Source organism: Polypterus senegalus, chromosome 16 (genome assembly GCF_016835505.1).
Source record: "Polypterus senegalus isolate Bchr_013 chromosome 16, ASM1683550v1, whole genome shotgun sequence".
Classification (NCBI taxonomy): Eukaryota; Metazoa; Chordata; class Cladistia; order Polypteriformes; family Polypteridae; genus Polypterus; species Polypterus senegalus.
The window spans coordinates 66522419-66547664 of NC_053169.1; the positions used below are offsets into that span (position 1 = coordinate 66522419).

A 25246-nucleotide genomic window follows, 5' to 3' on the forward strand; every position below is an offset into this window, starting at 1 on the left:
TCAAATGGGAAAAGCTCACACTAGAAGTGCAAGTGTGGAAAAAAAATCAACAACAGGTGGCACTTATTTTAATATGAACAACGACCTTCTTTAAACAGGAAAGTTCAGGTTATCCATGCACATGCACCACTACAGAAGTGTATAATGAACACTGCAGCTTCAATTGTTCTACCCAGTATAAAAACAATTTTACATAACACAAAAAGCAATACCTAAATTAAAAATATGATAGAATTTTTTTTTAAATGCTCCAGAACACAAGGCTAATGTTTGTTATAAACGTTATATCAAAAAGTTACAATTTTGAAGTAATCTTTTTACTTATTATGCACAACGTCTGACTGGGCTGTGCCCCACTGGTCCTTTACCTAGAAACGCCACTGAAAGTTACAATATTCCTTAGCAGTATGCACAAGTTAAGAAATAATTTTCATACTTACATTTACAATTCTCTGCTCAAGTAATTTGATTTCTATAGCACAATAAAGTGTAATCAGGTGTGTGATCTATCTATCTATCTATCTATCTATCTATCTATCTATCTATCTATCTATCTATCTATCTATCTATCTATCTATCTATCTATCTATTATTTATGGTTTATATACAACAGGGAAAATAAGCATAAGGTTCAATTATGTTTATGTTAGGTGAAATCAAACTAGCCATACTCAAAACACTAACTTTTTGATTTTGAAAAGGAATGCAGATGTTATTTGCTTTTTACAAAGAAATACGTAAAACCGAAGAATTTGAAAAAGTGTGGAAGGGGGTAAAAAGGGATGTTTTGCTCTGTTAATGAAGAAATAAGAATTGCTAACTTCTGCACTCTGTTGTCATACAGTAATGAACTGTAACTGAGAGTTGATGATCAGGCGTAATATTGTATAAGATAAGGGTTAATCCAAAAATAGGGAGTTGTTCAAATGTTTTTTGTTTATATGGCAGTTACCTCATATATTTAGGTACAAGGCAATCGGATAATTTAAATGTGATAGGCAAATTAAACTGCCTAGTAGAGATTTGCATTGATAATGATCAAATACGTTAACAACAATGTCAAATTAGTTAAAAACAGCAATAATCAAAAGGCAACATATTCTGTCCCTTACCTCGACCATTCAATGCAGGTGCATCCTTGCCACGGTTGCCTTTCTCTTGCTTCCTGTTTTCTCTTATTTGAACTCTTAGTTGGAGGTTATAGATGTCCAAAACAAGAGCTTGTTTTTGAATAATGTCTGATCTTTTGGTAGAAAAACTGGAGTAATCAAGACTGTCAATCAGACCCTACAGGTACAATAGATGAAGTAATAGATTTTGCAAAAACATACGGATGACATACTGTTGTTTTCTTGATGGTAATGAGGCAATTATAACGGATGAAATAGAATTAAACAAAACAAATCCCTTAACTAAACACTAAACTGCAGTCACCACCACCGAATCTGTTTACTGTAGAAACATTTATTTCACAAGCGTCACCTTACGAGGAGCCTGATCTAGTTATTGAAATACCCCTGGTGTGTTGTGCAGCACAGTAATATTACATACCTACAAAAATGTAGAGTTTTAAGTACAGTACTACATTCTTGAGCCGTCGATGTGAATCGCCGTATCCAGGTAGAGAAAAGCCAAGCAAAATGACACCTTTTATTGGCTAACTAAAAAGATTACAATATGCAAGCTTTCGAGGCAACTCAGGCCCCTTCTTCAGGCAAAACACCCGTATTCACGGTACACTAAAAGGCATAATAACATCAGACACTTTCCAGTTTTTTAGGAATACATAAAACAAATTCAATCGGACTTTATTAGGCCTTTTCCTAAAATAAATATTCCTTTCTAGATGAGTTTGCACTTTTTATGAGTTCTTTCGTTGTAAAAGTTATGTTCCTTGTTATTCGGCCTGCAGAGGGCGCTCCTGCTTCGGCTTGAACGAGAGCCCGAACGCTGTAAATTCATTCAGGTTCAAAGATGACACAAGTGATCCTCGCGTGTAACCTGCAGGGAGCGCCGCCCCCTGCATACCAAAGCAACCGCATGTTTGCCGCGATTGTAGTGGGTAATAAGCCTTGAAATTAAAGCGCACATCAGTGTATTGCTGTGCCGAGACGAGAGGTGCGGAACCAAGGCAGCAAGCACTCTTATTCCAGTGCCTTCTGAGACGGCAGCGGGACAGACTGGCGCTTGGAATAAGGCGGCATTAATAAAGTGTGGCGTGCAGGTATTGGTGTTTACGTTTGTTACTTCAGTATAAGGGGGGGAGTGCGGTGCAGCGGCGGGCTCGAGACGCTCTCTCACACGCAGACCGATTAGACACTTACTGAATTGTCTTAGAGCTTGAGCAGATCAACAATGCTTATTGCTGTTATATTTCGGGCAATGGGAGCACATGTCTTGGAGAGGATCAGTGGGGTGCTTATACATCTCGTTGTGTATAAGTGTATCGTTGTGAGTAACATAAAGAAAATATGGAATTATGCTGAGAAAAGCGTTGGAACATCAAGAGAAACATTCAAGTCACTCCGTTTTACTGAGCTGTAATGCAACGTCTCCGTTTTACATCAAATTGTATATTATTGTTTATGCTTCTTTTATTATACCCTTACATTCCTGCTTTCTTTTAATTCCTTCCTATGTTTTCTTTCGTGTTCATTCATTAAATTACAGGTTGTCAAAAAAAGAATATTTCGAGCTCAAAAGACAGCCGTTCTCATAAAACCAGCCAATCAGCAGAGACGCAGCCTAATACTAAAAGTTCACTAGCGCAGACCAGCCACTCTTTAAATGTCGTGTATTTGTTTTCATTTGCTTACCATGAATCCTAATTCATTGTCTTCAAATGTGGTTGTGTATAAACCAATGATATTTTTTCCTTTTTATTAGAATTGCAGAAATGAAGACATACATAATCCTTAGTGTGATTCTGAGATGTGTTTTCTCACAAGAAGGAGATGAATCCATCACATATACAGTGAGTAGCCTTAAAAAATAAAAGTGTCACTGGTGTGAACAATGGGATGATGTTTAAAGATGTGTATTGTTTTGTGAAGTTTTCACTTCACTCACATTTATAGTGTACCATACACTGAAGTGTTTATTTGGATTGACTGTTATGGTATGAATGTGTGGATGAGTGACCATAATTGCAAAGATGTATTGATAATTATTTTTAGTTTAATTATAGAGCTCTGATGGGCTCAGACTTCTCCACCACCTTGCACTGGATTAGTAGATTAAGAAAATGGATGGATGGTTGGATGGATGGATATATAGCTCATGATATGTAATTTGCTGGCATTACATCTGTGCCTTATCTTTCTTTGTGATATGAATTAAGTATTAATTAAGAATTAATTATTATAATGTTATCATTTAATAATACAAGGCATTTGACAGTGGCAGTAGTTTAGACACTTTGAAAAAAGGCGGCTTTCCATGAAATTTTTTGTGTCCTACAATTTTAATTATGCAGTTCATAAGGATATTTGTTTCAAAATAATTTTAAATAATATTTTGAATACTACACTATGTACTTTTACAGAAAAATAAATAAAAAATATGAAGATATAGCAATTCATAGAGATTAATTTAGCTTTTATTTTTATCGCTTTTATTTCTAAAAGTAATGTTTGTCTTAATTCACATTATCCATATATGTTGAGACAAGCAGTGTGGCAATAATATACAAAAACTGTGTTTTATGTTTTTGTTCTTTTGAAAATAAACAGCAGTGCACTGATGGGTATGAATATGATCCAGTCAGACAGCAATGTAAAGGTAAGGCAACAAAAATGTGCATTGTAGCATAGCTATATTACTTAAAAATAATTACTAAGTATTTTTTATTGTTAATTAGAAATGTTACATGACAAAAAGAAGTAATAGAAAACATTTTAAAATATTGGATATTTAATATCTTTTGCCTTACATGAACTGTCAGTATTTGTCCTGCAATTTTCTTTGTATTCTTGTCATGTCATGTTTGGTGCTTCAGCTCTTCTTAATCACGTTCCTGTAAAGTCTTTTTCACAGACACTGTCATTTTAAGGTACACTGCCTGCTTCCTGTCTGCTTTTTGACTACCACCAATTGTAGATGGGCCACCATTATCCACTGTGAAAACATTTTTTCTTGCAAATACTTCCTGTATTTGAAGGCAACTCTTAGCATTCCTTCTACACCTTTCCACTGTATCCTCATCTGTGTCAACCTTTATTGCCTGGTGGTTCCTGTGTCAATTGCAAAGTAAAACTGACCAATCGACCCAAAGCCAAAATGACCAATCAAATTGCTTGGAGGGACTGGACACACACACACATAAACACAAACATACACAGAGTAGTGTTTTATTATATAGTCAATTTATTCTAAAATTAGTACATTTCTAATAGAAAACGTGGAAAAAGATTGTCAAAAAAAGACCTGAAGCACACTTCATATTGAATTCATTGAGGATGAAAAATCCCTGAAAACAGTTAGGTTAAATTTACATAACTGCAGCAACAACAGCAATAATAATAATCCATAATTTCAGAGCATATTTCAGTCTATTACAAAACAAAGTGATTCAGATAAACAATGAAACAGTTTATTTCACTGTATGTTCATAAATCTGAAATATAAAACCTTTTTCATCTCCTTATTTTTATCAATAGTCTCAAAAATACTAACCAGTCTTACATAAAACATCCTTATGAAACGCTCAAACTACCTTCCATGGCTTTTCCTAATGTGGAACAATAGTGGCACTTCTCTGAGGTCCTTCTCTTAGAAGAACAAGTTATTCAACCCTAAGTAATCTCGTATTGGCTAACTGTACATAAAATCTCATTCCTTTGATCACTACTGAAATCTTGTGACCATACTTGCATGAGAAAGTGGGCCACTTGTTCTATACTCTTAAGTGGAAGTAGCCACCAGTGTGAGGATCAAATGAGACATGCCAAAGGTCCCAGAATATACTTTTGCAGTCCCTAATACTATACATAGTAATAAGTCTTATTTAGGGCTATAAAACACATTAACTCCTGTGAACTATTTGTGCTAGTACAAAATGTTATCTTATGTTTGCTTCTCCTCAATCTGAGGTCTGACTGTGTATTTTAGTGGGGTTTTTTTTTAGCCAACTGGTTTAGATTGGCTTGAAAAGTGTGTGAAGTGTGTGATTTCTGGGCAATTGGAACACACCCTCTACTTCCCTGACATCCCTTCAGCAGTAACCAAGACACTCCCACCAATATGCAGTGTCTTCAGCATTTATTACCATATATCCTTCTCCACCTCCTTCTGCAGTTTTCTAACTACAACACTGACATATAATGTCTGTTGCTACTTGCTCTGAAAACAACACATTTAGCCATTTACCTTAGTAATTGTCAATGTTTCTTCAGCTTTCTCATCTGGGTGATGTCCAGTCTTGACTCTTTTAATGTTTTTTTAGGATCTGAAATGTACAATGTATATGTAATCTCTCATGAGACTTTTCTCATCCCAAGGCCTTCACTTAGGCTACTGTCACAGTAGTTATACCAAAGATGTAAATATCCAGACATTCCCATACTGATACTGCATGGAAGACTTTGATTTTTTCACTTGATGGTTTTGTTTATAGCTGGTGTCCATCCATAGGTGTTAGGATTGTCATGATTATAATCACCAAACACATTTCAGTTATAGCTTCATGGAGACACATGCTCTGCTGAGGTCTTCAATTAATACCACACACAAAAATAGTATTTTTAAAATTTTATTTACCCCATGTGATGGCAGAATTTTTTTTTAATCTAATGGTTTCATGTAGAACAGAGCTAACAAAGTTTATGGTTCAATGGAGGGAGGAAGTAACAAATGCTCCACAACAGTAAACAATATCAGAATGTCCATGAAAAAAAATGTCACGTTACTCATGTAGCATAATCTATTCCAAGTCATCCAGTTCTATACTCAATATGTACAAAATGCATATACAGTATTTTAAAAAAAATTGTTAAATTGATTCCTCTAATAAAACGAAAGTAGCTGGCAACCAGAAAGCCCTTTCACACAGGGTCGCAGTTTTGAATTAAAGACCAGACTCTCTCCCAATACATTGCCCAAGAGTCCTGTCTTCTATTCAAAGCTTTGAGCAAAACACGTACACCAGCATAATTTAAATATCAGTGTCAAATCTGTGATTTTGATGCTCTCTTTTCTGATTATCTGAGGCATGTTTTCTATGATATGCTTGTGAACTGTGTTGGGGCCATCCTACAATAATTTCTTTCTATGTGTGCTTCTTTTCTGACATGCAACAAATACATTTACAACACCATTAACAGATTAGATAGAAATAATTGTATCAAATGATGCAGCTGAGGCTTCAAAAGGAGTTTTTTAACATTTACACTGTTAAAACATGCCAGTTCACCATTAATAACACCCAAAATTATAATTGAAGATTCCTCATTTTTTAGGTCAATAACTCTGCAACTTGTTCTGTCAGGATATAAAATTTAGATTTTGAGCATATTTTTTTTATTGCATTTAAGCTTTTACAGTTAAATCTCAAAAGTCTTTTCTTTTACTTTTTTCCTTTTGCCTTATTGCAATTTTACATGTGAGAAACATTGCCATGTTATAAAAAATGAATAATGAGAAGCAGTAGAATTATCACATGTACAGAACACAGTAAAACTCTTACCTGCATGTGTGACCAAAATACTGCACTTCCTGGCAATAAAATTTAAAATAACTAAATATAGTGAACAATGAAAATATCTGAAATTAAAATGCATGCAAACAATTAAAAAAATAATTAATGTAGTACAGTATTATTTATCTCCAGAATTATTATTTCACTTTTGTGCTTGCCAGTATCACTGAACATAAATATTATGCAAAAATTTATCTGAACATCACTTTAGTGTTTAATGAAGAGCGTCCTACATTTGATATCTAAGTTTAAAAAAACTTAGCACCAAAATAATAACCACTTTTAAAACCTTTTTTGTTACATGAATGACATCAAAGCAAATCTCTTGTTTTTTTTTCAAATTATTTTTTTGATATCCTTAAATGTGCTCACCTTATGTTAATTCCATGTACAGTACTGGATTAGTCTGATGATACAGAATATGGATTTGTGAAATCTAGTTATATTTCATCTATTTTACTTGCATAGAAATCTAAATTTTAATTGTTTTCCTAATTTCAGACATTGATGAATGTGGCATATTTGTGGATTCTTGCAAAGGAGGATTGAAGTGCTATAACCATTATGGTGGATATCTCTGCCTCCCAAAAACAGCAAACATAATTGTGTCACCACCACCACCTGCAGAGACTTCCACTACAAGGAACCCAAACTTACCAAGGCCTGTGCCATGTGCAGTAGGGTTTACTCTAGATGAACAGAACAAGTGCCAAGGTAGGTCTCATAGTGTTAATCTCAGTATAGCAGCATTTTGCTTTGAAGTTATGGAACCAAATCAGAAACTTGACATGTAAGCTTTCATTCAATAAATTGTTATGCTGTACAGTTGATAATGCAGTTGAAGGTACAGACTGAGAGGTCAGAACAGTTTATCTTTAGAGAAGGAAATAGGTGACAAATTTTGTTCCTTAATAGCTATCAGTTATTTTTTTAACAAAGTTAATCCTTGAAGCATAATGGTGAAATTGTAATATATTAATAATTGTTTAGTGAGGTACCCTAAATCCTGGCAAACATAGTATGTTATCTTGAATATTTTGTTTTTTTTCTCCTACAATGAACCGGTTTTATGGTTTTCTATTTAATGTATCTATGTTTATGAGTCAATGCTATTTCATGATTGATTTTAGTTTTTAATAAAATAATAGTTAATTATAGAATTAGAATGTATAATAAATTTGTTTACACACCATTTCAGCTATCAAATCTATGGGTACAATAAAGGTTAAGTAGTGAGGAGTTTGTGGCAGATGTTTGGGATCCTGATAAAATAGAAAGTAGCATCGGATTAAGAAAATAATACTTTTAGTCTTCAGATCAATATCTTTACTTGTGCCTAAGTATGTCCTTTTGCTGATGCTAAAGTTTTGAATCTAATTTCTGGTAATGAGCACAATCTTGCATACTATACATACCAAATAAAATAACTTATTAACTGTTTTGTCACTTTTTAAGCAAGATATAATAAACTGATATTTGCAAGAAAACTAGACAGAGACAATTGGAATTGTTGTTGGATGTTTGTAGAGTTGTATAGTTATCTGTTGTTTGTTGGTATTAGAATGTCCCAAAAGGTCAAAACTATATACAAATCTCCCCGAAACCAAAAACACAGGTTTTCAAATAAAAGTATTGAACAGTGATTAAATAAACAAACTGTAGAATACTCAATCAAAACTGACAAAAAAACAAGGCTAGATTGTTTATTTCCATTTTTAAAAAGAAACTAATTTTAAAAAGGTAAGACATATAGAAAATGTGTCAATTAATAAAGTGAAATCAAATGCCTTAATACAAAGTCAGAATTCAAAAAGGCCAAATAAAATCCAAATTCTGAAGAGTAAAAATTAGTGGCACATATCCAACCAGAACTACTAACACAAAACCCAAGAAATGAGCCATAAGTCAAACCAGTAAATTCTTGCTAAACAAGGCATGGTAATTTAAAAAATACTTAATTAACCAATTCTGAGAGATGTGGGCCACCTGTTTGGACCCCACAGCTCATAATTCAAGGGACCTTAATGAACAGATCTAAGAAACCGATGATTGTATTGTTGAAGCAATTTTGTCAACATGTTCTGCGGAATATATACTACTTGTAAAAATCTTACTTTATAAGCATCTTTTACTGGTAAATGTGAATTACTCTGAAAGTCAAAATATGAAAGCTATTTTTAAAGGTTGTATTTCAGTTTCCTTTATAATAAAGAATTCAGAAAATAAAGTCTTATTTAAGGTATATTCCTTTCATGTAATTGATAGTGTCAGGCTCAAACTTGCTGAAACCACCTTGAAATCCTATCATATCTCAATGCAATGCTTTAAAAATGGTTCCTGTCAGAGCTTTGGTGGGGGACAGTGATCTGGCACCCTTCCAAACACTCCTAGTTGCATGAGACTTCACGAGGCAAATCAACATAGGCTATATGTAGAAAGCCAGGGGGATGAACCATTTTGTAAAAATGGTGGACAGGCACAAAAGTAAAACTACACCAAGCAGATTATAAATTATTTTTCTCAACTTTTTCTCAGCAATCAAAGTTAGGAATACAATCCAAAATAGCAACAGATGGACAAAAACAAGCAAATGTAGCAAAAACATGATTCCTAGTCAAGATTCAAAAGAGCCTGGTAAAAAGCCAAAAGCCCAAACACAAAAAAGAAACCCTAAAACCCTAATATAGTCCTAAATATTCTCTACAGAGGTTTATTCCTTATTTTCCCTTCATCTTCTATCAAGTACCTGCCACATAATTTACATTAAGTATATAGATTCTTAAGTGTCTGTGTATTAGAACAATACCATAATACATTAAGAATGGGAAATAAAATGGTACAGAGCTACTATTATGACATGCAGGGTGCCATGGATTATTGTGAGCATAGAAAAATAAGCAAGAGATGATCAAATGTAGGTGGCACTGTGGCGCAGTGGTAGTGCTGCTGCCTTGCAGTAAGGAGGCCTAGGTTTGCTTCCCAGGTCCTCCCTGCGTGGAGTTTGCATGTTCTCCCCGTGTCTGCATGGGTTTTCTCTGGGTGCTCCGGTTTTCTCCCACAGTCCAAAGACATGCAGGTTAGGTGCATTGGCAATCCTAAATTGTCCCTAGTTTGTGCTTGGTGTGTGGGTGTGTGTGTGTGTGCCCTGTGGTGTTCCTGCCTTGCGCCCTGTGTTGGCTGGGATTGGCTCCAGCAGACCCCCATGACCCTGTGTTAGGATATAGTGGGTTGGAGAGTGACTGACTGACTGATCAGATGTAAGAAAAATCGTAACAATATCAAATGAAGCAAAACAAAGCCACAAATACTGAAGAGAGGTTAAACAAGAATACCACAACCTAATTCTAGGGCATACTTGAATATAAAGTTGACTAGTACTAAAGACGAAAGAGGATTTTTTTCATTGATCAAGGTATAACAAAGAATGCCAGTGCTACCATATTTGTATGTAGTGCCTAATCGTATAAACAGTACCAATGGCATCACATAAGCAAAAGAAATCAAGACAATTAATAAAATTTACTTTTTGGCACATAACTGAACAAGCAATAAAATTAGACTCTAGACATACAAAAAGTCTAAATAAGGAAAATATGTATAAAGGGCTAAATCACTACACAGTAGCTAAATGCTGAAATAAATAGGGCATCCTTTGTATTGACCATCAGATTACTGCAGGGTCTGGATGCTATGTAACTCAAAGCTTGGTCACATCTGTTGTTTTTTTTTTTTTTGTTAATTTTTGCAATTATAATATAGGAAAACCTACATCTCAGAAATTCTTCTATAAACACTGGAGTTTAAACAATATATATATTTATGTATATATATTTAGATAGATATTGATCTTTGTTTGTCCGTGAATGAATTAGAAGAAGAAGCACTAGATGGCAGTAGAGAGACAGCTAAAACATAGGCATTGCATTAAGAATCTCCTCCAGGCTTATACTACTGAAGACTGTAGTACTCCAGTCACACCTCAAAACACATACATTCAAACTAAACTAATTGTTGTGCTTTAAATTAACTAAAGAGATCTTCATTTAGATCTTGATCTTTGTTTGTCCGCGAATTCCACGCATGCGCAGACCACCTTCCAGTTTAGTACGTTGTTGTTACTCACGGATGACATCAATGTGCCGGAATAACGAAAGGGGTGGTGGACAGTGTTACGCTGGTTAGCTCCTGAGGCCTGGTTAGAGAATGAGATTGCCGAAGATAAAAGCCTACATAACATATGAATGAAAGAAAGACAGGGGGTAAAATGAATGACAACGTGACAGCACATTCTGGAAATTATTATTGTTACGTTGTAGCCAGCGAGTGCTGCACGTCTCACAGTTGTACCGTGGCTTGCTCACATGTCAGTGAAGTGATCCCTATTTATGCTTTAAAGAGCGTGGATACCTATGTGTCCCCCTTTTATAATCATTGCTCCGTGTATATTGCCTTACTCTTTGGATTGCCACAAAGCAACCTGTGAGATTGGAGAAAGGTTGAGAAGAGATCGTGAGAGGAAACGACAGCGTCGTGAAAACGAGATGGACTGTGAATGGACACAAGCAGAAATGCTCCTACACCACCACATAATTACTATTCGGACAGTGTTTCCGAGTAGGCTGTTCCTATCGAATCAATGTCCAAGGGTTTTCTTTTGTAATTTTGTTTCCCTTATAAAAAATCATAATGCTGTGCGACAAAGGGCCAAGTTCACGACTGGCAGCAGCATTTAAACAGAGAGCCCTTCACAGAAAACTTTAACACGCAACGTAGTTGGGCGCACATGGCTAGTATTATATTATTATTATATTATATCATTACAGAAGGACTTGGATAGCATACAGGCATGGGCAGATTTGTGGCAGATGAAATTTAATGTCAGTAAATGTAAAGTATTACACATAGGAAGTAAAAATATTAGGTTTGAATACACAATGGGCAGTCGGAAAATCGAGAGTACACCTTATGAGAAAGATTTAGGAGTCATAGTGGACTGTAAGCTATCAACTTCCCAACAGTGTTCAGAAGCCATTAAGAAAGCTAACAGAATGTTAGGTTATATAGCACGATCTGTGGAGTACAAGTCCAAGGAGGTTATGCTCAACCTTTACTGTATAATGCACTGGTGAGGCCTCATCTTGAGTACTGTGTGCAGTTTTGGTCTCCAGCTAACAAAAAGGACATAGCAGCGCTAGAAAAGGTCCAGAGAAGAGCGACTAGGTTGATTCCAGGGCTACAGGGGTTGAATTATGAGGAAAGATTAAAAGAGCTGAGCCTTTACAGTTTAAGCAAAAGAAGATTGTGGAACTGGACCCGGACACAGACAGGCGGACATCGTTTTTGCACCCAACACACGTTTATTTACAGATTATATTTACAGTTTTATCAGTGCACGTCCCAGTGCCTCCAGCACCGATCCCCCAAAGTCCAGGCCTCACAGTTACCATATGCCTTTCCTTCTGGCCGCCTCCACTCCTCTCTCAAGCTCCGTCCTCTTCCTCTCGACTCTTGCTGCTGACGGAAGGGAGGCGGTCCCTTAAATAGCAACCCAGATGGGCTCCAGCTGCTTTCCTGGCAATCCCCCGCGGACACACCCCCGTGTGGCGGAAGTGCCGCCTGAGCATCCGGAAGCCCTCCGGGTGTCCCCAGTCTTCTTCCCCCCAGCACTTCCTGGTGTGGCGGAAGTGCTGGGCTCCAGGTTTCTTCAGGCCCCCAACACAACCAGGGCGGTCGCCCCCTCGCAGTCTGGAGGAGGCACAAGCCCTCCTCCGGTCCTCCTGGGCGTCCCGGCTGGGCTCCACCCCCAGGTGCATGCGACAAGATGAACAGGTGACATGATTGAAGTGTTTAAAATTATGAAGGGAATTAGTACAGTGGATCGAAACTTGTATTTTAAAATGAGCTCATCAAGAACACGGGGACACAGTTGGAAACTTGTTAATGGTAAATTTCGCACAAACATTAGGAAGTTTTTCTTTACACAAAGAACGATAGACACTTGGAATAAGCTACCAAGTAGTGTGGTAGACAGTAAGACGTTAGGGACTTTCAAAACTCGACTTGATGTTTTCTTGGAGGAAACAAGTGGATAGGACTGGCGAGCTTTGTTGGGCTGAATGGCCTGTTCTCGTCTAGAGTGTTCTAATGTTCTAATATAAAAATGGAGGTATGCCTCTCACAACACATATATCAAAAGCAGAATTGCATGTAATATAATCATACTGTATATATTTGTTATACTGTTAGATCTTCTATTTCTGTTTATACTGCATCATTTTCACTACAGAATTGAAAGAAAAATTTGAATAGCTTGAGAGAAAAGCTTTGCAATTGCAAATTACAGAGGACACAAATGAGTGAAGAAAGTAGCTTTTCTGCACCCTGACCAAAAAAAAAAAATAAGCATAAGTAGTCATTTAGTGTGAGAACTAAATTGTAGACTATAAATGTTGTGTTTGACAACAGTCTATGTAGATTTATCAAAACACATGATAAAAACCTTTGAGTTTTGTGTTTTTTTTTTATATTTTATTTGTTCCAAAATATGCATTTACAATGTACATATATTTTTTGTAATCTGATACTGTTTCTATGATTTTCTTTGCTGCTATCCATACACCTATTACATACACTTGACCAACTTGCTGTAGGGCTATGTAGGGCCTATTCAAGTTTAGCTGACATTATGTACTTGTTTATCTGTGGTTCCCTCAGAACCTCTATATGGACCTCAAGCATTAGTTTAAGCCCAGGGGCCCCCACCCCCCTAGTCCATCCCTGGGGAGGATATTCATTTTACCTATATTAACTCTGAACGCTAGAGAGAATTGAAGACTTGACCATCTATTGGCGTCTTGTTCAGCACTTTACATTAAACTACCAAAGCTGTGTTTAAGAGATCTGTAAGCATTTTGTAACTGTAATTCTCAAATATTGGTGCTTTTCTGAAAGAGTCATTGGATAGACTTCTAATATACTGTTAAGTGCTAACAAGTTACAGTAATCCCTCCTCGCTCGCTGTGAAAATCCGCGAAGTAGAAACCATATGTTTGTATGGTTATTTTTATATATTTTAAGCCCTTATAAACTCTCCCACATTGTTTATAAATATTCCTCGCACAGTTAAAACAGCATAAACCCTTTGTATTCTCTTAGATATTAGGTAAGATTCATTCAAAGTATGTGTGTAAACACACTGTTTATATACAGTAAAACCTAAATATTATTTTAAAGATATCGAGTGTCTCTGATTTCACATATGTTACAGCCATTACGATAGACAAGCCACCAGCAATATATAAGTACAATGCAAGAAAAATTGTATATAGTAAATGTGTGTACAGTGACACAAATGTATGTACATGTACTAAGTACTGTAAGTAGAAAATTAATTATGGTTACTCAACAACAATGACACGATGACTTGTCTGATAACGATGAGTTTAGTTTTACTGCACAACAAAGAAGAGCATTACAGCCCTTCTAAAGGAGCCTCTTCAGGCGACTGTGTAGCACCGCCGTTGTTCTTCTTCCGACAGTCTTTAATCGAAATCCCTAAAGCAGATTCCATCCAGACTACTGCCTTATTACATCCATTTACAACTCATTTTGCACCCTGGTTAAAAGGACACTGAGGCCGTAGATCTTATATTCCTTTCCTACTTTTTAAATAAAAAGAATCGTAGCCTCATTGATGCCGTAATGGTGTCCTACAGCAGTGTAGCTTTTCCCTTCCTTCAACATATCCAAAACTTTTACCTTTTCACCAATCGTTAACGTCTTCCGTTGGCGCTTGGGCACGGCCCCTGAAGCAATAGCAGGAACAGATCGTTTTGGAGCCATAATGAAGGGCTTGACTACGCACAAAGATAAACACAAAAGAGCACAAAAGTTAACTCTTCATGCAGCAAAACTCGTTGATGCTGAATGAATGAGACAAGACTTCCTGGTTAACGCCGCAGAATCGAATTCGGCGCTCCATCGCTGAGCCATTAACAGGAACTTAACTGCGTGCTCTAATTGGTTAGCTTCTCAGCCATCCGCCAATAGCGTCCCTTGTATGAAATCAACTGGGCAAACCTACTGAGGATGCATGTACAGGAAGTAAAAAGACCCATTGTCCACAGAACCCGCGAAGCAGTGAAAAATCAGCGTTGTATATTTAGCTATGCTTACATATAAAATCTGCGATAGAGTGAAGCCGCGAAAGTCAAAGCGCGATATAGTGAGGGATTACTGTACTGGGAAAAACATGTTTTTTCCTGATTAATTTTAAATTTAGAGATTTTGTAAAGGTCATTTAGTACATTTATTAAGATTAGCAGTGATGCAGTTGTGTCAGGGATAAACATAACTATATAGTTCACACAAAGAGATATTTTTGTACCAGTCATTCCCTACTAATTACTTTTATTTCAGAATTTTCCCCAAGACAAAGAGCTAGTGGTTCCATTGCAATTGCAAATAGCATTGGACACAGTGAACAGAATGTTTGTGCTCTACATTCAAATATTAAATAATCTGAGTTTATACACTTTACCCACCCAATTGAGGGGATAACTTCTGGACAACACAGATGTTTGCACAAAAAGCAAAGGGATATCCCCATTCTACTGTAACAAAACCTCTTGAGAGTTCAGTTACTGAGGAAGTATATTGTATGTCCAATTAGCACTGCACATTTGATGATAGCTCCCTGCCTTCAATGAATTTAGTTTGGCCTTATGATGCAATTATAAAGAGAATTTTTTTTTAATTCTTTTTACTAGAACTTTGGCCAGTTCATTGACATCATTATTCAGCAGTGAGACTGGTCTTGTCTATATGATGCACATTCCAAAAAGTCTTTATTTTTCATTGAAAAGAAAGTGATTGATACTAGGGTTTTGCGTGGTGTTAAAATTGTTCTCTTTGGCTTCTTCAAACATGGTTAGCATTAACAGCAAGTTTTGTAAAATTCCACTGGATAACATTTTGTAAAATTCCACTGGATAACAATCTGGATCTATAGCCTTCCCACTTTGTAAGGAATTTATAACATCCTGAATTTTAATAAGCCTTAGTGGTTTGTAAAGGTCCTCTGCAAGCAATATTCTATTCTAATTCTTATTTAGCAAGGACAATATTAATATAAAGTGCTACTTCATTACAGTCTGACAAGTATTAATACTTGTAATATTTGTTGAATATGTTAGTCATTGCTTTATGCTCCTTAAGTTCAGTGTTACTAATTTATATATATATATATATATATATATATATATATATATATATATATATTTATATATATATATATTGTGAACGCACCCGGCACAGACAGGCGGACATCTTGTTTTAAAACACCACCACACGTTTATTATACAAAATATTTACAATAATGGGTCACTAAGACCCCAGCCAATGGTCACTCAGACCTCAGTCACGTGCACAAACCCCAAAACAGTCACAGTCCTGGCCACAATGCCTTGTCTTCGGGCCGCCTCCACAACTCCTCTTGCCTCGTCCTTCTTCCACCCGACTCTAGCCCGAATGAATGGAGACGGCCCCTTTATGGAGGACCCGGATGAGCCCCAGGTGTTCCCGGCAATCTTCTGGCCACGCCCAAGTGTGGCGGAAGTGCCGGCTGTCCTCCCGCTGCTCTCCGGCCGTCATAATCTTCCCCAGCACTTCCTGGTGTGGCGGGAGTGCTGGGGAAACAAGTCCCAAGGCATTGGGGCGCTCCTGGCGGTGACCACGGGCCCCTACAGGAAGGGCTTCCATGCCCTCGACCCGTGGCCCCCAAAGCAACCCGGAAGGCAAACCCCACGTGGTCCAGGCAGGGCTCTGACCCTCTTCCGTCCCTCCTGGCGCCCCGCCGGGTCATGGCCCCTGGCATCCCTGACAGTGCCCCACAGCCAGCTAAGACCACTGCGTGGGTAAGAGCGACCCGTCCCCCGCGAGGGCAGCAGAGCCCAAACGGGTCCCACTCGAGGATAGCCGGGTCCGCCCCGCACTCCTAGCAGGGACAGGGTGGAGACACAACCGAGCACCAACCCATGGTGCATCCCGCGCCGCACAGGTTGTGCTCCCCTTTACCGCACCCCGGGCCTCCTCGGTAGGCACCCTCCGGGACCTCCACGCCTTTGTTCCGAGCCACTGGTTCCCCGCTGGCTCCTCCAGCTGTGAGCGCACCCGCGCACCGGCAGAGAGATCATTCTGCAGACGCCCGACATCAGAGGGCTGTTCCGCCACGGGTTCCTTCAACTCGCCCGGGTCCGCCCCTACAAAGAGAATACAGGGGCAGAACCGCTGCCAAAGCACCCAGCTCGCCACGCACGGGCAGCGTTCCTCCAACCGCACCCCGGCACTTGCCTGATCGGCACCCTCTCCGCGGCTTCCGTGTCCCTCTCGATAGTGGAACTGTCGGCACCGCCTGCTCTCTCACCGCCGGCCTCAGGGATTCCCTCTGCTCCCTCAGAGGGCGGCCAGCCGTCGCGTGCACCCAGCAACGCTGCCTCACTGTATTGGAGGAGGCGGCACCCAGCCGCTTAATCCTCCCTCACTTTGGACGCCTTTGACGATATGCGACTCAGTATTAACCAACACGAGCCCCTTTCCGTCTGCGCCCGCAACATATCGGAGGAATCGCACCCAGCCTCTTATTCCTCCGTTCACTCTGGGACGCCATGACGGTTTGAGACTCCTTATGGAAAAGAAGGCGCCTCTTTCCCGCTCATGTCCCTATAGTGCGGCGCAGGCCCGCAGCCGACTCGGGGCGGAGGGCGCTAGGACCCGGGGCACTTAGCAGCCCGTGTCCAGTCAGCGCCTCTCGACTCCCCTCGCCAAGATACAGCCCGCGGCGCCGCACTCCTGTCGGAGGGCTGCTTACTCGAACTGATCGTTATCATCACAGCCTTTTCAACAGACCCTCCCGATGCTGTACGGAGTCGGCTGTACTCACCGCCTCCGCCGTACCTCTCCGGCTGGAGATTCCAGCGTCGCGCCCGTCCGTTGTCGATCGAACGTTTTCAGCGCCCGCGCCTCCTCTCCAGTTCCAGCACCTCAGCCCGAGAGCACGTAGCATCTGTAATACACGCTGCTCCACGGGCTGAAGTGACGCCCAGCTCCGCCAGAGCAGCCGGCAAAGACAGGAAGTTAACCGACGCGAGCCTACCTGTCTGTCAGCCTCCAACGCCGCCACCTCCTGTGGGCCTTCTCCTCCGCCCAATCGGGTCTCCCCTGCCCATGATGGACATTCCTTGGTCCCGCCTCTCTGCAGTCATCGGCGGGCACACAAGACACACCGCCCAATCGCGTGCCTGTCAGGGGAGGGACTTCTGGTCGCGGCCATCTTGGCTCCCCTTCTGCGGCGGCGGCGACGCTTGCCGGCAGCCTTGTTGTTGCCAGCACCTTCGAGCTGCAGCGTCTCTTCCTCCGCAGCCCTCGCGGCTGCCGCGCCCTACCGGAGCCCGCAAACCAGCATGCGCCCGCCACTGACGCGGATCCGGGAGGTCCCTGCCTGGAAAACAAAACACACGCCCGGCCCCCAAGGGCCGGCTGCCAATAGGCAGGGAACTCACCTCCCAGGTCCCGTCTAACCGAGGAAACGCCTCGGCGTGGCCTCTCTGGACGCCATGCCGCCCCGGGCGCCTCCAGCAATGGCGCGATCGTGGGAGCCCGCTGCACTCCTCCAATGCACGCCGCCCGCCGCATCAGGGAATAACGGCCCTCCTGCGGACCCCTGGCGGTCCGTGGGGTTCCTTTACCCCGCGGGGCTGTGTGCACGCAGCCCCCGCGGTACGTGGGTGGGGTCCCCTGCTGCGCCGGGCCGTCCACAACAAATTTTTGATAACAGGTCCCGCCTTTGGAACAGGCGGAGCATCCTGCCGACTACGCCAGATGTGAACGCACCCGGCACAGACAGGCGGACATCTTGTTTTAAAACACCACCACACGTTTATTATACAAAATATTTACAATAATGGGTCACTAAGACCCCAGCCAATGGTCACTCAGACCTCAGTCACGTGCACAAACCCCAAAACAGTCACAGTCCTGGCCACAATGCCTTGTCTTCGGGCCGCCTCCACAACTCCTCTTGCCTCGTCCTTCTTCCACCCGACTCTAGCCCCGAATGAATGGAGACGGCCCCTTTTATGGAGGACCCGGATGAGCCCCAGGTGTTCCCGGCAATCTTCTGGCCACGCCCAAGTGTGGCGGAAGTGCCGGCTGTCCTCCCGGCTGCTCTCCGGCGCCGTCATAAATCTTCCCCAGCACTTCCTGGTGTGGCGGGAGTGCTGGGAAACAAGTCCCAAGGCATTGGGCGCCTCCTGGCGGTGACCACGGGCCCCTACAGGGAAGGGCTTCCATGCCCTCGACCCGTGGCCCCCAAAGCAACCCGGAAGGCAAACCCCACGTGGTCAAGGCAGGGCTCTGACCCTCTTCCGGTCCCTCATGGCGTCCCGGCCGGGTCATGGCCCCTGGCATCCCTGACAATATATATATATATATATATATATATATATATATATATATATATATATATATATATATATATATATATATATATATATTATAGTAAAAAAAATCCTACGACGAGACAAGACAGAGAGATACTTTCACGTCCCACGAGACCAGACGTTATGCCAAGATATTTAACCATAGCCAGGACCGGAAATGAAAGACAAAGAGTAGATAACAAACTAGAACATCGTAAAGAATTAAAAAACATTGGCGCAATACACATGTAGAGCAGGTTAGGGATAATGAAAGTACTAAAATTCGAAAGTCTCAAAAAAATAAAAGTAAAGATTGCATTAGCGCAAACAAACGGAAATTATTACTCGGTGAAATAACAGAACAGCGAAAAGAGATTGAATATATTGTTCAGATTTAAACTTTAAGTCGGAGACTTGTGGATTGTCTAATTTGTGTTGCCATCAGGGAAAAGTAGTGTTTTTTCCCAATGAAGAGGCGTATTCGCGAGAATCAAAAGATTTGTAGTTTGGTGAACGTGAGATCCACATACTCAAGTGGCAGAGACGTGAAGTGGCTGGCACGTAGCGCAGACTGGGGGGTTGACAAGCAAAGCAAGCAGGGGGCAATGCCACCTACTATTTTATATATATTTAATCTGTGCTATTCTGTATTACATTTCCTTTTTATGTATCTGTTGAGCTAAAATCTTGTTTACTTTTTCTGCATGCTCGTAACAAGAGTCATGTAAATTGAAGATTAACTGCTCTGCTTCTCCTGTGGTCAAAAAATGAAATTCTGTTTGTAATGACAACCTTTTTAATGTGGTCTGTCATTAGGTGAGCATGCATTTTCTTGTCAACTTTAAAAATACCAATGCTAATGTACATCTTGTTTTCAGGTTAATTTTATGCAACATGAATGATACAGTTTGCCCCTTAATATATGCTTTCAGTACCCTCCAAAGTGTTTCCACAGATATTTCAGAGTTTGTATTGGTCTCCATTACAAAAGTCAATGTAATATTTGATAAATTACTTCCTTATGAAGAAAGCCTTCATTGCATGGAGTTAAAGGGTTTAGTCACAAACAATAGAGCCTAGTAATTTAATTCCATACCTTTAGAAGTAAGTTTTCTTGAAAAGAAGACGCATAGGTGAACTTAGTTTTTATCCAATTATTTCTGTGACAGCCTTGCCTCCATCCCAATATTGAATGTGTCCACTTGAAATTTATTGATTGGCAGGGTTAGGGTGTCTCAGAATGAAAATTGAAGTGAATAGGGATTGTAGTTTACCAAAAGCTTCCTATGCTTCTGGGGTTCAGGCAAACCTTATTTTTAGTGAAGTGATAGATGAAATAACCAAATTGGAATAGAATTTCTATAGTAATCTGCAAACTCTATGGTTTTGCCCAATTTAGAATCTCTGACACATTAGCTTGACCCATAGCTAAATTATGTAATTTACTAACTCAAGAATAACACTAAATTAATAAGAAATTCATATTTTTCTAATTTTACAAAAAGGTTAATAGCTCTTAAGCATCTCAGTTGTTCACAGACATATTGAATACAGTGGTGTGAAAAACTATTTGCCCCCTTCCTGATTTCTTATTCTTTTGGATGTTTGTCACACAAAATGTTTCTGATCATCAAACACATTTAACCATTAGTCAAATATAACACAAGTAAACACAAAATGCAGTTTTTAAATGATGGTTTTTATTATTTAAGGAGAAAAAAAATCCAAACCTACATGACCCTGTGTGAAAAAGTAATTGCCCCCTGAACCTAATAACTGGTTGGGCCACCCTTAGCAGCAATAACTGCAATCAAGCATTTGCGATAACTTGCAATGAGTCTTTTACAGCGCTCTGGAGGAATTGTGGCCCACTCATCTTTGCAGAATTGTTGTAATTCAGCTTTATTTGAGGGTTTTCTAGCATGAACCGCCTTTTTAAGGTCATGCCATAGCATCTCAATTGAATTCAGGTCAGGACTTTGACTAGGCCACTCCAAAGTCTTCATTTTGTTTTTCTTCAGCCATTTAGAGGTGGATTTGCTGGTGTGTTTTGGGTCATTGTCCTGTTGCAGCACCCAAGATCGCTTCAGCTTGAGTTGACGAACAGATGGCCAGACATTCTCCTTCAGGATTTTTTGGTAGACAGTAGAATTCATGGTTCCATCTATCACAGCAAGCCTTCCAGGTCCTGAAGCAGCAAAACAACCCCAGACCATCACACTACCACCTCCATATTTTACTCTTGGTATGATGTTCTTTTTCTGAAATGCTGTGTTCCTTTTACACCAGATGTAACGGGACATTTGCCTTCCAAAAAGTTCAACTTTTGTCTCATCAGTCCACAAGGTATTTTCCCAAAAGTCTTAGCAATCATTGAGATGTTTCTTAGCAAAATTGAGACGAGCCCTAATGTGCTTTTTGCTTAACAGTGGTTTGTGTCTTGGAAATCTGCCATGCAGGCCGTTTTTCCCAGTCTCTTTCTTATGGTGGAGTCGTGAACACTGACCTTAATTGAGGCAAGTGAGGCCTGCAGTTCTTTAGACGTTGTCCTAGGGTCTTTGTGACCTCTCGGATGAGTCGCCTCTCGCTCTTGGGGTAATTTTGGTCGGCCGGCCACTCCTGGGAAGGTTCACCACTGTTTCATGTTTTTGACATTTGTGGATAATGGCTCTCACTGTGGTTCGCTGGAGTCCCAAAGCTTTAGAAATGGCTTTATAACCTTTACCAGACTGATAGATCTCAATTACTTCTGTTCTCATTTGTTCCTGAATTTCTTTGGATCTTGGCATGATGTCTAGCTTTTGAGGTAATTTTGGTCTACTTCTCTGTGTCAGGCAGCTCCTATTTAAGTGATTTCTTGATTGAAACAGGTGTGGCAGTAATCAGGCCTGGGGGTGGCTACGGAAATTGAACTCAGGTGTGATACACCACAGTTAGATTATTTTTTAACAAGGGGGCAATTACTTTTTCACACAGGGCCATGTAGGTTTGGATTTTTTTTCTCCCTAAATAATAAAAACCATCATTTAAAAACTGCATTTTGTGTTTACTTGTGTTATATTTGACTAATAGTTAAATGTGTTTGATGATCAGAAACATTTTGTGTGACAAACATGCAAAAGAATAAGAAATCAGGAAGGGGGCAAATAGTTTTTCACACCACTGTATGTGTTTCCAAATCATTATAGAAGATTAAAATGTCAACAATATACACCATCATATATAAACCAGTAATATCCCTAAATATGTCAAATGCAAAAGACCATTGGTGTGTTGACAAGCCCATATGGCATTACTTTATATTGTTTAATGGACGTGTTAAAGGCAGGTTTCCACTGATCTGCTTTTTGTATCCTAATTAAATTGTAAGCGCTTCAGAGATATCATTTGGCAAAGATTGTGGCACTTGTAACTCGATTAAGAAAGGATGAGATGAGTGGAAGAGGCTAATTGTTTTTAACCTTAATTTGGAGATTTCGGTAATCAATGCACAGTCTTAACCCTGCATCTTTTTCCTCAACAAAAAAAAGCCCACCCTCACTGGACTACAAAACAGAAAAGAAACCCATTCTGAACATTGTCTTTATTATACTGTAGTCTCCAATTTCTTTAGTTTCAGGATGGGTTAAAGCATACATATTTCCCTTTGGAAAAAGAGGATTGTGTAGAACATCAATAGCACAGTCATACATGTGACATGGGAGAAGAATTTTATTAAATACCTCTTGAAATTCAGAGTGCTTGTTAGGAAGGATACTAATTTGAGCATACAGAACAGGAGCTCATAATTGAATGTCAAGACATCACTCTCTCTTTACGTTTCATGCTCAACCCTTTATATCTTCATTTCCCCAATCGATAAAGTATGTTTGCTCAACTTGGAGAGATCCAAAATAAGTAGTGAAATCAATCATAATACTGTATTACTAAAAAGGAAAGCATTTCTTTATTATATGTCCCCACCTTTAATTGTAGAGGTGGAGATATGCAACCCTAAAACCCATTTCCAATAGTCTTCACGTCAACTGAAACAACTCTTAGTTTCACCTGTAAGGATATAAAATACATCCTCTAGCTCTTTTAATAACGTAATAGATTTAATTTCTGCAAGACATTCAAGACATAGTATTCAATTATTATTTAATTCAACCAGAGGATTTTTGTTACCTCAGTCCAATCCAGAGCCAACCACATTCCTTCTTAAACGCGAGATGCTGTTTTTCTCATAGTGGTGTTCAGTATTAGTTCTTTCCTGTTGACAATATATTTCTGTATTGCTGCAGACACTGATATCTGTCTTGGCCATGAAACTCTGCAATTCTGGTGGTGGTGGTCATTCGATTTTGTTGTCTTTTATCAAGGTATTTCTAGACAATATGATTACTCTGGGATGATAGTGCCCCAGTGGCATAGCAACATGGTTGACTTCATGCATGAGGTAGGAAACTCCATACAGACACAGGAAAAGCATGTTATTCACTCAGCAGTCGAACAAGGATTTTGAACACAGGCTGCTAGATCAATAAGGGAGACTGCTAACACATGTAATCTGTTATTTATTTATTTATTTTCTCTATTTGTTATAGTTTAACAATGTATCTTTGTTGAATCCTTTGTGAATCAGAATCATGGCCTAACCTACACAATGAAGACAAGACATTTCACATTGACATTAAAAAGTCTTCTGTTATCAGTGTCAAAAAAGCCCACTGTGATTCAATATTGTATACTAATGAAATGTGAAAACTTCAAGAGGGATAAATACTTTTTATAGCTGCCTACCAGCTTACGCTGTTTTTGCAAGGTACCCCAGGCACATCTGTGCCTAGACTGGAGCTTATATAGTCTATATAGTATGCTGTATATGATTAACACAGCCATGCTTCAGTGTAATTATTAAAGACTTTTTTGTGATTTCATTTTGTAAAAAAAAAAAGTTTCTTTGAATACATTTTCATAAAAAATGTAATAAAAAGAAAGAAATTAGCATAACATTTTAGGGCACCAAAGGGTTTAATTTAATGTTTAATGGCAGGGTTTTTTGCCAAGAAATGAAATGAACAAAAATAAAGGATGACCAGGTCACTAGTCAAGCATTTCAGTATGTGGTCAAAATGTTGAAAAACATGCCTCTTTTCCAGACTTGAGTTCAGAATGACTGATTACTTCCAGTGTGAGCAGTTCTTAAGTAGGACCCAGTCCAAAAGAAGCAGAGCTTCCAGTTGTTGAGCAGAAGTGATGTCAGAGCTCCTTTAGCCTGCAATCTTCAGATCTGAGGGCAAAATAGAAAAAAATATAAATAAAAACACCAACCCATGTGCCTGGGTTGAATTTATCTGCAGTTGTTACAAAAGCCCCGAAGATTCTCTCTATGCAAGGGTGTCTAAAGAAAAATCTGTATATAGGAACTTAATTAATTCAATGTTATTTTTATTTATTTTAATGTTTTAAAACATACAGTAATAGCAGTCAATCATGATTTTAAAATGTTTGTATGTATTAGAAATTCAGAAATATAGTGTATCATTTCATTGTAGCACACCAAAAATTGAATAATTTTTACTATCTATGTCATCTTTTTCTTTATTTTATTCAAGCTTTTCATTTGAGTTCTTTAAATCTTCTACCATTTATTAAATAGAAAATTATGTAGCAGGTTAACAACAAATCATTCAATTTTCAAAGCCACACTACAAATTATATTCACAAGCCATTAATATTTAAAAGCTGTCTTAGCACTCATTTCCAGATGTCATAACACAGCATTTTGTTTTGTGTTAATAAAAATCCTGTCCAAACGGCAACCAGTGGAAGTTGTGTCAACCACCTGCTGACCCCATTTGTAAGAGTTTATTAGAAACAGGGATTCCTGGTGGAGTTGTTAGTAATGAATGGCAAAATAAAAAAGAAGGTACTTTTGACTTCTGTAGTTTTCTAATATTGAATGCCAAACAGCACTGACTCAGATCTGTTCCAGTAAGATATTGTTGGCTGGTGTGCTGTTTCCTTTGACAACATGAGCATAAAATTACTCTAAATCTTTTGAAGATCTGTTACATGGGTATGATTCACAGTT

General features: G+C 39.3%; 1 protein-coding gene across 4 annotated transcripts in view; it reads left to right on the forward strand.

The window, feature by feature from the left end:
- Positions 1–1959: 1959 nt before the first annotated feature.
- efemp1 (EGF containing fibulin extracellular matrix protein 1) overlaps positions 1960–25246 on the forward strand; it is a 251772-nt gene continuing 228485 nt past the window's right edge. The window contains exons 1-4 of one of the 4 annotated variants that reach the window (XM_039737936.1): positions 1960–2224; positions 2887–2974; positions 3732–3780; positions 7196–7408. In XM_039737936.1, coding sequence (XP_039593870.1) covers positions 2897–2974; positions 3732–3780; positions 7196–7408 — 340 coding nt within the window. In that variant the 5' untranslated portion in view covers positions 1960–2224; positions 2887–2896. Of the gene's footprint in view, positions 2225–2357; positions 2452–2886; positions 2975–3731; positions 3781–7195; positions 7409–25246 lie in introns of those variants that run through there. The other 3 variants (XM_039737937.1, XM_039737935.1, XM_039737934.1) reach the window with 3 other exon arrangements.